At 38.8% G+C, this 12650-nt stretch overlaps 1 protein-coding gene across 2 annotated transcripts in view; it reads right to left on the minus strand.

Moving 5' to 3' along the window:
* Positions 1-1996: 1996 nt before the first annotated feature.
* LOC102314663 (integrin beta-3) overlaps positions 1997-12650 on the minus strand; it is an 18161-nt gene continuing 7507 nt past the window's right edge. For both annotated transcript variants that reach the window (XM_005928181.3, XM_042223282.1), the window contains 6 exons: positions 9758-10202; positions 5988-6210; positions 5813-5913; positions 5562-5681; positions 2887-3053; positions 1997-2346 (listed from right to left, as the gene is read on the minus strand). In XM_005928181.3, the coding sequence (XP_005928243.1) occupies positions 2278-2346; positions 2887-3053; positions 5562-5681; positions 5813-5913; positions 5988-6210; positions 9758-10202 (1125 nt within the window). In that variant the 3' untranslated portion in view covers positions 1997-2277. The remainder of the gene's footprint in view (positions 2347-2886; positions 3054-5561; positions 5682-5812; positions 5914-5987; positions 6211-9757; positions 10203-12650) is intronic.

Below are 12650 nucleotides of genomic sequence, written 5' to 3' on the forward strand. Positions count from 1 at the left end.
AATAGCTTTACTGGCTTTGTCAGAGCCAGTGAGCTGGGACGTGTTTGTTTTTTTTTTAACCTATTTTCTTTCTCTGTGTCTCCATATTGTGTTCCGTTGAGCTGATGAACTGCACTGTGCACACCAACGAGCAAATTAAACCTGCAGTTTAAGTCCAGGAGATGCGAGTAGTGCGCTGCATTCAAAAAATCCTGCACAGCCAAGAGAGAGTTGAGGATGACTTAATGACACTAATAATTATGATAAAAGGTTTATCATAATTATTATCATAAAAAAAGAAAATATTATCCTTTTAAGCTGATGCATGCACAGACTGAGTGTACAGCAAAATGGGCTCATGGACAATATTTTAATAAAGACTAATTAAAGGGTTACACGATCGACTGTAAATCAAATGTATTTTGCAGAAAAGCAGATCTCTGATTGTCTGTTTTATGTGTTTTTCATTCATCACATTTTTAACATTCAAAACATAAACTCAGCAGGAATTAGTCAGTGTTCTCAAAGCGTGGTTTCAGACAGTTTTTTTTCTACTTTTGAATCAATATTGCAATATTAATGAGAATGGATATCGTTAATACAATAATCACAAGTGCTGTGAGCACACAAGCCCCACTGACCTATAGTTGACTTAGTAGACTAGACTTAGTACAGTAGACTTTTTCTTTTCTTTAAACACCATGCTTTAACTTTAATGTCTCAAATTATGTGGTTATAACATCCAGTGTATTATAAAGAATGACTAAAAGAAATCATGTTTCATATCTTCAAAGAAAATGATATTAACGCACTAGAAATTTTCAGTTTAGTCCAAACCACATGATGGCAGTTTATCTTTGTGGTTTTCCACTGAGTGTCACAAACAGGAAATTCTGTGCACTACACTGGCTTATAGGAACTGAGTTCACCCATATTACTTTTTAAAATATAATTTTTATCATTTTGCCACAGTGATATGCAGTCATGTGGATCCTTTTGGTTTTATTTTAATAAGCAAAACATTTCCTTTGCTGCCAAGAGTTTTCTATTCAATGTTAATGTTGATGTTATGTTTGAATGCCTGACTACCTTTACACTGGGAAGTATATAGCACTTCTCAAATGTTAAATATATTCTTATTGCCTCTGCTAAAAAGGTTATGTTGTTGGTAGCGCTTGGGTGCATCTTTTTTCTGTAAACATGATTGCTAGAAAAGTTTTGAATGAATTCTGATCAAGCTTTGTAGGGGTGTAAAATTTGTCAATGTAATGATTTATTGGTGGAAAATTGACAAATCCGTTTTATAAATTAGAAACTATGATTCTTACAAGTGTGGTGTTTATGGTCAACATATAGAGAGTACCATATCTGAAGACTTAAACCTCTTTTTGACTTCTGATATTACCTTAAATCTCGACAGAGTGATCTTAAGGTCAAAGTGGTAATAATGCTATGTAGAGCTATTTAAAATGATGTTTCTTACTACCATTGTCTGTATTTACAACATATAGGTATATAGGAAATGACATATGATGATATATTGGGATTTCTGATCTTATTTGACTTCTTCAAGGTCAAATAAGATGAAACTTTCATAAAATAACTATCTTCAAAAATTGATTCTGTTCATCTAGATGTAGCGTTTTCAGTGGGTGAAACGTTTCGTTACTCATCCAAATGACTATCCTTGTATTGGCAACATTTAGGATAAAATACTGGTATATGGGGTTTCTAAATATCACCTTAACATCTGCATCCAACTATCCTGTCACATATGACCTCACTTTCACATTTCACATTTTCATATTGACCCCAAAATGTGTTATAAACTGCAAACATCTTAAAGTACGATTAAAAAGAACAAAGATAACAAAATTAATATGCACAAAACACAAAACTATCCCCTTAAAAGTGCCTCGGTGAAGGTTTGCACTCTCTTTGTGCTTCTCGTTAAATTTTGTGCTCTTGATTTCAACTTTTACGATTTCAGTGGGCTCTCAACGGATGGACAAAAAGCTGCTTTTGGAGATCTAAACCTTTATTATGGGCTGCACAACAAAACAATTCTCATTCAAAACAAAAAAACAAACACCTTATCTAACATCGTAGTACAGGTGGGTGTTTTGTCTCAAATCCCTGATAAAATGTCTCCTCGAAATGATTTCTACATATTTACAAGCAAATAATTATTAGTTATTGCGTGACAGTAGAGGCCTGCACATGATTCGCTGCCTTCTCAGAGAGGATTGTCGAAGTGCATTATTTCCATCCTTTATTCTTCAGCTTTGTTCAGTAGCGTCAGTCTTTTCCTCTGTATGTGATGTTCGTAAAGGTTGATGTCGCTCCCTTGTAAAGAGGATTGTGCCCCTGTTAGTCAAACACACACGAGGAGATACGAGTCAAGGGGCGGTTTATGGTAATGACACAATAGAAAAGTCCACATTTAAAACAGCTATTTCATGTCATCATTTAAGCAGACATGCTAACTTGAGTGTGTGGTTTTGTTTTACTTGTGAGCAACTTAAACCTACTGTGATTCCTTGTGGTTTGAGGCCTGTGGGATTTAGTTGTGTTCTTTAGGCCACAAACAGGCTTATTACCAGTAAAGGCTGATTAGCGCTGGCTAATTTAAACCCAGCCCTTCCGTTGGCTGCTTTTTTGTTCTGTTGGTAGTAACAGCATGTAACAGAAATAATAAAAAACATCTTCAGACAACGGGAGCAAGACACTGCGTGTGTGGGCTCTTTGTGTGTGTGTGAGTATGTGTGTATAGGAAGGTGCAGGCATGTTTGCATACTTGAGTGTGTGCAAAGACTGCATTGAATCCTCAGTGCTTTCTATGATAATATTAAACAAATGCTGCACTTGCAGTTTCCCAATTCACTACTTCAGAGTCCGTTCACTTACTGTTTCCCACTTGGCGCGAGCGCGTTCTTCCTCAAATTTGGCAAACTCCCGTCTGTCGTGGATGGTAACCAGCAGCTTCCAGATAAGCAGAGCGGCCAAGCCCAGGAATAAAATGGCTCCTGCCACTGACAGAAGCACTACCAAAATGTCTGGACCCTTGGGGCAGTCTAAACAGAAGGAGGAAGTGATAAAGGAATGAGCAGATAAGCCAGAGGTCAGGCCAGAGGAAATGATTTTATAACTGTGTTTCATCTCTGGTTCTTATTGATTTAATCTCGCTAATATCGCAACGTAGTCCCCTACTAACTGCAGTGAGTTTTCAGAGTCAGGGGTTATAACGCCTGTTATAAAGGCAGATGTACAGCTTTAAACTTAATAGCATGGTTCTTTTTAGCATGGCTGACAGTTTTCTAATTGCCATCAGGTTTTTAGGTGACGGAAGAGAACAAGGGAAGCGTAACAGTCCTGAACAGGATGTTAAAGACCAGAGAGAAGAGTGGAAGATGGCCCAAAGTGGAAAACGGTAACATCTTACAGCAAGGCCACAATCCTCTCCTCCCTCACTGCGGTCAGGCAAAACTCTCCAGTACTCTGATTTGCACAATGTCGCACAATGACGGGCATTACGCTCCTTCAAAGAGTCACGGACATGAACCACTTCAAAAGTGGAACAACTCATCACATTTGCTAGCCTTGTCCGCATGACTAATTTCTCTTCAATAATTCCCCCAAGTTTTACAGTCAAGTAGAGGGACTGCGAAAATTTAAGTTGCTTGTAAGGTTTGGGAATTTGTGTCTTTTATATCTCTCACAATCTCTTACAGTAGTTCACTAATGTTTTGGCTACAAGTTTTGAGGCTTAATTAGTCCCCAGAGTGCAATCTTGCTCCAAAAAAGGTCTGCAGAAGCTCCTACAGTATGAGTTATTTCACATGAGAAACTTCTAGATCTTTATTTTTCCACTGCGGTCTACTTGGTGAATAAATATGTGGTACACATGTATACACCGGACAACCAAATGATGAGGCGAAAGATGCCAACGTGTTAAACAGTAAGAATGCTCCTAGAGCTGTAATGCTCTATGGGTTCCTCATAATGTCGGTATATCTGTGTGGCGTGTGGTTACATGCACATATGCACGTGAAAAGCGGTGTTGGGCAACCAAAGCAACGAGGGTGAACTTTTACAGCCAACATCAAAGCTGCTCTCATCTTCCTCCTTCTATCATTATAAATTAGCTCTACTTCCTGCTCTTCAGCCGACCCTTTAATGCTCATAGCCCATCAAAGTCTACATGGAAATCAGTCTTGGCTGACACTATTGATTAATGTGATTTACCAACTTTTTCTTATGTTGTCTCGATTTTTTTTTTTTAAAGCTTAGACAGCTTTGAAGGGTGAGTGATACAGCTTCACATTTCCTTCGCTGTTCTTTTGCTTACTTATTTTCTTCCATATCCTCAAGAGGAGAGCACGAGAGGGCTTTCTCTCTGCGATATGTATAGTCAGCATGTTCCCGGAGGAGCTGGGCAGCTATTTACAGCCCTCTTTGACACGGCAGGGTGCCCCGTGTTCAAGGCAAATTGTGGTGTATTTCTCTGATACCCAGTTGTGCTTAAATTAAACACACACATTCATTAAAGGTAGACCCAAGTACAGATTTTCTCTGAGGGCAGAAAGCTATTTTACTGCCCCACACTTTTTCTATTTGGCCACTTAACAAGTGAGAGAGCAGGCATCGAGGAAGTGACAGCTTGTAGTTGGGTGAACACAAAGCACTAAAAAAGTTTTGCCAGAAATTTCAAAAATGCAGATGATGGTGAAAGATTGTTGTTGCAGGTTTATCCTCATCTATTCAGCATTTGTGTTGATTACATCTGGTAAAAAAAAAAAGCAACAGATTCATATTTATAACCCATAATATTAAATGACATTAAATTAGCAATTAAAAGTAGAGATGAATCTATTGACTGGCTAGGGAATGGAATCAGATTACTCTTTCATGCACGTACAACACGTACACAGTGGCGCAGGCAAATAGTTGCACGTGTACTCACAGTCACACACTAACATGAGTGAAGACGCAAGTTTGCCACAGTAAACCATGGGGGCCCCCCCCCATGGTTTACTGTGGCAAACTTGCGTCTTTTTGTTAAAACATTTTTAACAAAAAACCTAATCACATACTTAAAACAACCATACCCAGCTATAATGGACATTTTAAAGAAGCTAACACCGGCAAAGCGCTTAATGCTAAGCCTGGCCAGAGCTCAGAGCCAATCACAGGCCAGCCACAAGCCAGCAGCCTCAGTATGAGCAAAAGAGCAAAGCAGTTTTAAGGAAAATGGTAGGAAAAGGAGAAAAATGTGAATGTCCTGTTATTTGTTGAAGTTATAAACATGCTGGAAAGTGATGTGATGTTCTCTAAATCTCTTGCTGCTTTAGTTTTGTAAAGTCATATGTGTCAGGTAAAGGTGCAGCAGTTCATTTTACTTAATTATTCGTACCTCCAGCAGCAGATAACTTTATTTTCAGTTGTTTTAATAAGAGAAGATCCTGTAATTTACTACAGTGTGGGTAACATTGTAAAGTTTCAACTTCACAAACAATCAGAAAACAGCATGGGCCAAATAAACATCAATCTTTGTATCTCCTATCATTGATGAGGTTTCTTACCTGGCTCTTTGACAACAAAGAGGATGGATTTGCCACTGGCATCTTCATAATACTGAAAACGCTCCACGCAATCATTCTCATCTTTGTAAGTGCAATTCACCGCATTTGTGTCATGGAGCTCTGTGTGGAAAAATGTTGACGTTACATTACAAGTTAGACAAAATGACCCCTTTAATGGATTGTTCCACCTTGTGCATTTATGGAATTATTATTAACATTAACCAGCAGTGCCAAAATACAAGTCATCTCACCTAATTCATCCACAAGAACAATCTCATCCTTGCAGATTCGAGAGCAGGTTTTGTCCTCAATCAGTTTGCCCCTCTTGAAGTTCTTACACTCCACACACTCCCTGTTAAAATGTAAAATATCAACAATCAGTTGATTTAAAGGAGCTAAATTGAATATCTCTGTATGTAAACTCACTTCTTCATGGTACAGGCGTCGGGGCAGGTGGGACACTTGTCACACGTGGCTCCGTAGGCACCTGGTTGCGTGCACTCGCAGGCTCCGCACACGCACTGACCCCTCCCGCTGCACAGGAGGCCCAGGCTGGACATACAAGTGTCTGTACGTCTGGAGCAGTTACAGTTCTCACCCTGCCAGTCTGGTGCGCACTGGCAGAAGCCACAGTTACAGACACCGTGCCCTGAGAATAAACAAAAAACAAGAGGAGGACAATGTGACAAGAAATTTTATGTGAAAAAGAGGGCGCAGCACGAGTTGGGGAAGAAGGACGCTTTTGGCATCTGGGATGGTTGTAACGTCAATCATTTGGCATCACATAGTTTACACACTGTCTTACACAAACATATTTATTTTGTTGCAAGTTTTGACAAAAGCTTATACACATGCTCATTATTTTCATGACTTTATTATTAAAGAAATTAATGTTACGTACCATTTTATAATCTGCTGGGCGTAAGGTACCTTTACAAACTCTCAAATTTAAAATAAATGCAATTGGGTAGACCTTTTTTAGGTGGTCACCATGAGTTAGTAATGGCTGGCCACTGCTTATTAAATGGTTATGACTGAACTAACCACAAACCTGTGTCATACAATTCTTTTTGCCCTATTTACGGGCTCTTCTCTGTACCTTGAAAAAGATTTACCATGTTGCTTAGCCTTCAAACACTTCAAACCCAGCATCCACAGCCATGCTGAAGTCAAGCTAGCATTTCATGGCAATAATAATAGCCAGAAATCTAACCCAAATTAAATTTAAAGGTTTAATTCAATTCAGTTTTATTTATAAAGCACTAAATTCCAACAAAAGATGCCACAATAATCCAGCAAAAACCCAACAATTAGAAGACTTTTTAATTGTAGCTAGTTAAAAATAAGTATTATTTCTTGCAGACATTCAGTGGTCCTGTAAGTTCATGACTTTACACTGGAAACACTGGAAACCAGAAGCGGAATATTAAACTGCTTTGAGGTTAAAAACCTATTTCACTGTTTGTTTGCGGTGACTGCATTGCTTTTATATTTGGCTGCGTGATGAAGCGCATATCTGAGCAAATTTGTACACATTGTCTTGTTGTTATTCCACGAAACTCTGTGTGAATGTGAGTGTACATGCCAGTAAGAGAGACGGGGCAAAAACATTGTGGCTTTCCACCACAAAAAACAATGCCCAGATAAACAATGACACAGGAAGCTGCTTGGCACAGTCTAACTGGATAAAGGATGATCCACGGATAAACTGTCATTATCACATGGCCACAAGACCTCTAGCTTTTAATTAGATCATTCTGTGGAGGAAAATACAATGGTCCACACACTGAATAAGATATTTCAAGACAACAGAAGACTATGTGTGTTCTGCACACACATAGTCTCTGAACATTTCCAGTACTCTCCCTCTTGGCCAAACATGAGTTTATTTTTAGCGTCATTACACCACACTAGCCAATGAGTAAGAATAAAGGTATTTTCATGTTACTCTATGGACTTTGGGGTGCACAGGAAAACATTTCCTTGTGAGACCGGCTGAGATGGATGTGGATAGTTTTTAGTGGCATATGAGCTCTACTTAAAAACTACCTAATACAAGCTGCTTAGCAAATAAATTCAACCTAAATAGCATCAGGAGGTACTAGTGCATAAGTGTAATAACACTATGTCTACATGATATGAAAAGTTGCATTTGTATCAAAATATCTGTCATATAATTAAAAACAAAACAAAAACAAACCAAGAAACAGAACTGAACTATAAAAACGAAACTGAACTGATTGAACCCATGCTGGAAACTAAATTAAACTAAACAGAATGTATAAAAATGTAATGTAACACTGTGAAAGTTGTTCACCAGATGTGGAGTTCAGGGTCAATTAGCTTCGTTAGCTTAGCTTCCTTGTTAGCAAAAAGCAAAGAAATAAAGCTAGCCTGGTTATCCTTGCAGCTGTTGTTTTTAATTTTCTTTTGGCACAAATTAAAAATGGGAAAAATAAAACAGTAAGTTTTTAAGTAAGTTTGTGATCTCTGCACTTGGATAACATTTCCCCCTGCGTTCAGTGTTTATGCTAAGCTAGCTGCGAACAATAGTAAGAAAGTTAAAAAAAACAAAGAAAACTTTATTCTTACTTTGTTGCTGTTACAAGACTGCAACAGACAGTCATAAAAAACAGCTCACCGATCTTATCAAAGCATTCAAATGAAATATTAAAGACATTAAATGCTGGTAATGTTGGGTTTAGTTTAAGGGAAAGTGGCAAAAACTGATTACATGTTGGATTTTTACTAATCGGGTCCTCATTAATGGGGTTTGGAATTAACAACACGCAAGCACTGCATTAATGACACGAGATTGATCATTTCATCAAACTTCTAAAGCAATAAACTTTTTTATTTTTTTACCATTACCTCTATTCTAACATGAGCCAAAATGTCTTGCCAGCAAACCCAATGATGCTTAGTCTCACGTGCATAATAGTTTTTCTTGAACATGTAGGCATTTTTTACATGACAGCATGTGATGTCATTCTGATACATTCATGGTTTTGACACAGCAGCATGGTTTTTATTTAAAAGCACTAAAACATTGAAAGTAATAAAAAGTAAAGTGATAACCTCACCTCACTGTTTGAAAATCTCAACCACAACAAAGACACAAAATCTCTTGCGTAGAAGAAAATCACCATCAGTATGTTTTGTTGTGTGTTCATGAATCCCTTCAAATTCTTTAGTACAAAAGGTTTGGATGACACAAACATATAACCTGAGCTGACACTCACACGTAGTGCACATACACCAAACCAGATGTTTATTGTGAATGTAGCCCATATCCAGAGGGGAGAGTTTTTACTGTATATAATTCTTCCCAGATGAGGTGGGTGGCAAGTCAGTGTGGTGAAAGGGACAAACGACCTCAGCTATAAAAGTGCGTGCATTCTACAAAACTCTACCACAACCATACAGAAAAATCAAGATAGAAGTCAGTGGGTCATTTCGACCCACTACAGCTTTCGGGGGGGAACAGCTAAGGTTGGGCTATCTCTTGGCTGGGTATATCTCAGTTGTTTGCCAGCAACTTCACAGACCACTGTGGCCGGCCAAAAATAATAATAGAAAAAAAGTCCAGCACATACAATCTCTCCTGCACTACTTGCTGCCCTCACTAAACCCCAATGCACCATTTTGAAGTTAATCCTTGAACAGAGCTACTCCCATTTCTAGTCTTCCTTTAAAAAGCAAATACTGGTTAATAATTAAAGATATCTACAGCAGGAAATTTAATATTTATAGGGAATAACAGACTATATTAGACTGTCTTAATATTTTTTGTAAATGGACTGATTCTTATATAGCATTTTTCTACTCTCCCAGAGTACTCAAAGCGCTCTATACAACATGCCACATTCACCAAATCACACCCGTTCTCACAATCACTTTCTCTTTACATAGTGCTTTCTAAATACATTCATACTCTGATGGGTACATCGAAGAGCAACTTGGGGTTAGTATCATGCCCAAGGATACTTGACATGCAGACTGGAGGAGCCAGGGAATGAACCACCAACCTTCCACTCAGTAGATGACCTGCTCTACCTCCTGAGCTACAGCCTGTTGACTAAACTGTTGACCATTAAGCACATCACTGATTAATACTCATTCATTTAAAATCCTAAAGCAAAGTAAATACACAAGAAGCCTGCATGTCTTTCTTACTGTAACTCATGAGGCCTTACCCGAGCAGAGTTCTCCCTTGTAGCGCAGGCAGTTGAAGTCATCACACTCACACAGCTTTCCCCACACTTTCCCAAAGTCACTGCTGTGGCACACGCACTGGCCACACACGCAGTCTCCGCGGCCACTGCAGATAGCCGACTGAGGTCCTCCGGATCCTGCAGGTCCACTGCAGCGATCCTGCGCCATGGGGTTGTAATCGCCTTCGGCACATTCGCAATGTGGTCCTAAGCGACCTGGGTGGCACAGGCATATGCCACACTCAAAGGTGCCATTGCCGTTGCTACATTTGGGGCTATCAGGCTGGGCTTTGGCCTGGCACTTGCAGTCGCACTCAAAGGTGACAGTGATGGAGAGGGCGTCCTTGAAGCCCACAGGTTTGATGATAAAGGTTTTCTTTTTTTTGGATGGGCAACCACGAGCACGAGCCTCCACACTGAAAGAGACCTGCCAAAGAGCACAGAAGCGTAAAGAAAAAAGGAGACACTTATACTAATTTTTACTTGTTTCTTTTTTTTTTATGGCATCCAGACTCAGCATTATCTAATCGCTGTCAGAGAAAACAGCACAAAGCAGATGTAACACAAGGAATGCCTCCAAATGTATTTAGTCAAAGTAATTGTTCATTCAGTGTTGCATGCCAGATCTGGTAAATGTGGGGAGTTACTACATCTGGAGAGATGGCCATATATGGAAATAATAATACCAGCTGAGGTAAAGAGAAAGAAATGTGTAGAGGCCAGAAAATGTCACCTGGAGTGAAGAAAGACAAAGAAAAATAGCCATAGACGCTTAGATAAAGAAAAATGCAAAAACTAACAAAGAGAACTATTTAAAAAAGGATCTTAAGACAAAAAAACATGAAGAATAAAAAATAAAGTTAGAGACTGTCATTTGTTTTTCCATCTTTTACTCCTTGACACTATGAGAAAAAGGGAAAATCCAACTCAGATAGAAGAAATAAGGGAAATGGAAACATACCAAAAAAAAGACCCATATGGAACTAATTTGTTATTTTTGTTTATAGGGAACAATGGTCTCTCGAGATGGGTTATATTCTGAGTACAAGCAGAATCTTTTAAATATGAATTGTTAAAATATTCCTTGAAAAAACTAAATGCGTTTAGGCGACTGTGTCCTTCTTTAAAAAATTACAGTAACAAAAAAAAACTACACTGAGAGTAAGTTAATTAGTCTCATGAAGGATGTTTTCCTGAGTGTGGCCTGTACAGTATGTAAACAATCACGATCACTGTACATCCTTATCTGAAACAAATAAAGCAAGGAAACAACCATGTACAGTCAACTAGGTGCGACAGAGGTTATGGTTAACACCTGTAGATAAAGATCACAGTCAGATTTCTGCCTTTCTCCCCTTTCTGTGGTAATTCAGAATCTACCTTATTAATCCTAAATCTTCTTTTATGTGGGTAAAGTTTTTGGGCCACCTTTCTTTGGTTACTCATGTTGTGACTACATTGTAGAAAAAGTGCACTATTAATCTGAATATATAACTAGCTTTATATGTAATACTCCATTTAGTCAAAATATCACTTAACAAGCATTGGCCAGCCATTACTAACTCATGCTGACCACCTAAACAAGGTCCACCCAGTTGCATTTATTTGAACTATTTTATATAACTGTTGATAAAGATCATAAGTATTGTGAGTATTATGAGTAGATCATGAGTATTACTGTTTACAGTAATGGGAAAAAGTTCACCCTCTTTCAATTCTAAGATTTTACACATGAGAACACAATACAAAGTCCTTAGCAGGTCCTAAAATGATTTGAATACAAGTTCGGATGAACAGCAACACATGAAATATAACACTGTGTTATTAGTTATGTGGCAAAAACGAAACCAAAATGGAGAAGCAGTGTATGAAAAACCATGTACGCCCATGTGCGGGCTAACGCCCACTCACATCCTCGGCCTTCTGACCTCAGGAAATCACATGATAGGGTGGGGCTAGGTTTCACAGTGAGTTCACCTGAAACCTTGGCTGATTGTGTCCTACACCTATTTTCACACCTTGGCTCGTGTCATTAGGTAGAGAATCATTAGGGGTCCTTATGGGGGACACGCCCATAGGGCTTAAATCTGGGACTCTCCACCATTTGACCCTAGAACTGAAGAAGCTTCTTAAGAGGTGAAACGTCTTCAAGCAACTTAAAGAAGTCCAGACGCTTTTCTTTCCAAGCTCCTTAGACTACGATGAGCTGGAGAACCATCACAGACATGTACACCCTTACTGTTTCCATAGCAACAGGATATATAACAGCCAGGTCGAATTCATTTTCATTTTGGCAGATGGCCGCGCTGCCTGTACTGGAGGTTTCTTCCTGTTAAAAGGGAGTTTTCCCTTCCCACTGTTGCCAAAGCTCTCGCTCATATGATTGTTGGGAGCTTTCGCTGATTTTTTTGTATTATCGTAGAGCCTTACGGTATAAGGTGTCTTGAGGCATCTGTTGTTGTAATTTGGCGACATATAAGTAAAACTGAATTAAATTTAATTTAATAAACTGATCATCAGTGGTTTGTGTAGTTTGTTGGTCTGGCGCATTCAGTTATGTGTGATTTCCAAACAATATATAATCCATTATTCTACAATGAGAAAGATGATTTATAAATAGCAAACATTCAAGCAGTTACCAGTCTCCCCAGGAATGGACTGTTGGAACGTCCAGTACTCAGAGAAACTGTAAAAAACACAACTCAGACTCTACAGGCCTCTTTTAGCATGTTAAATGTGAAAGTTTGTGACAGTAAAATTAGAAAAAGACTGACCAAGTATGACGTGTTTGGAACTTTTTCCAGGAAAAGGCCTCTTTCTCCAGGCCTCTCTAAACAGAACATGGCAGTATGGCTTAGAAGTGCTGTGGGGGGGG

The sequence above is a fragment of the Haplochromis burtoni genome, unplaced genomic scaffold (assembly GCF_018398535.1).
Source record: "Haplochromis burtoni strain Fernald_Lab_line unplaced genomic scaffold, NCSU_Asbu1 Contig_108, whole genome shotgun sequence".
NCBI lineage: Eukaryota > Metazoa > Chordata > Actinopteri > Cichliformes > Cichlidae > Haplochromis > Haplochromis burtoni.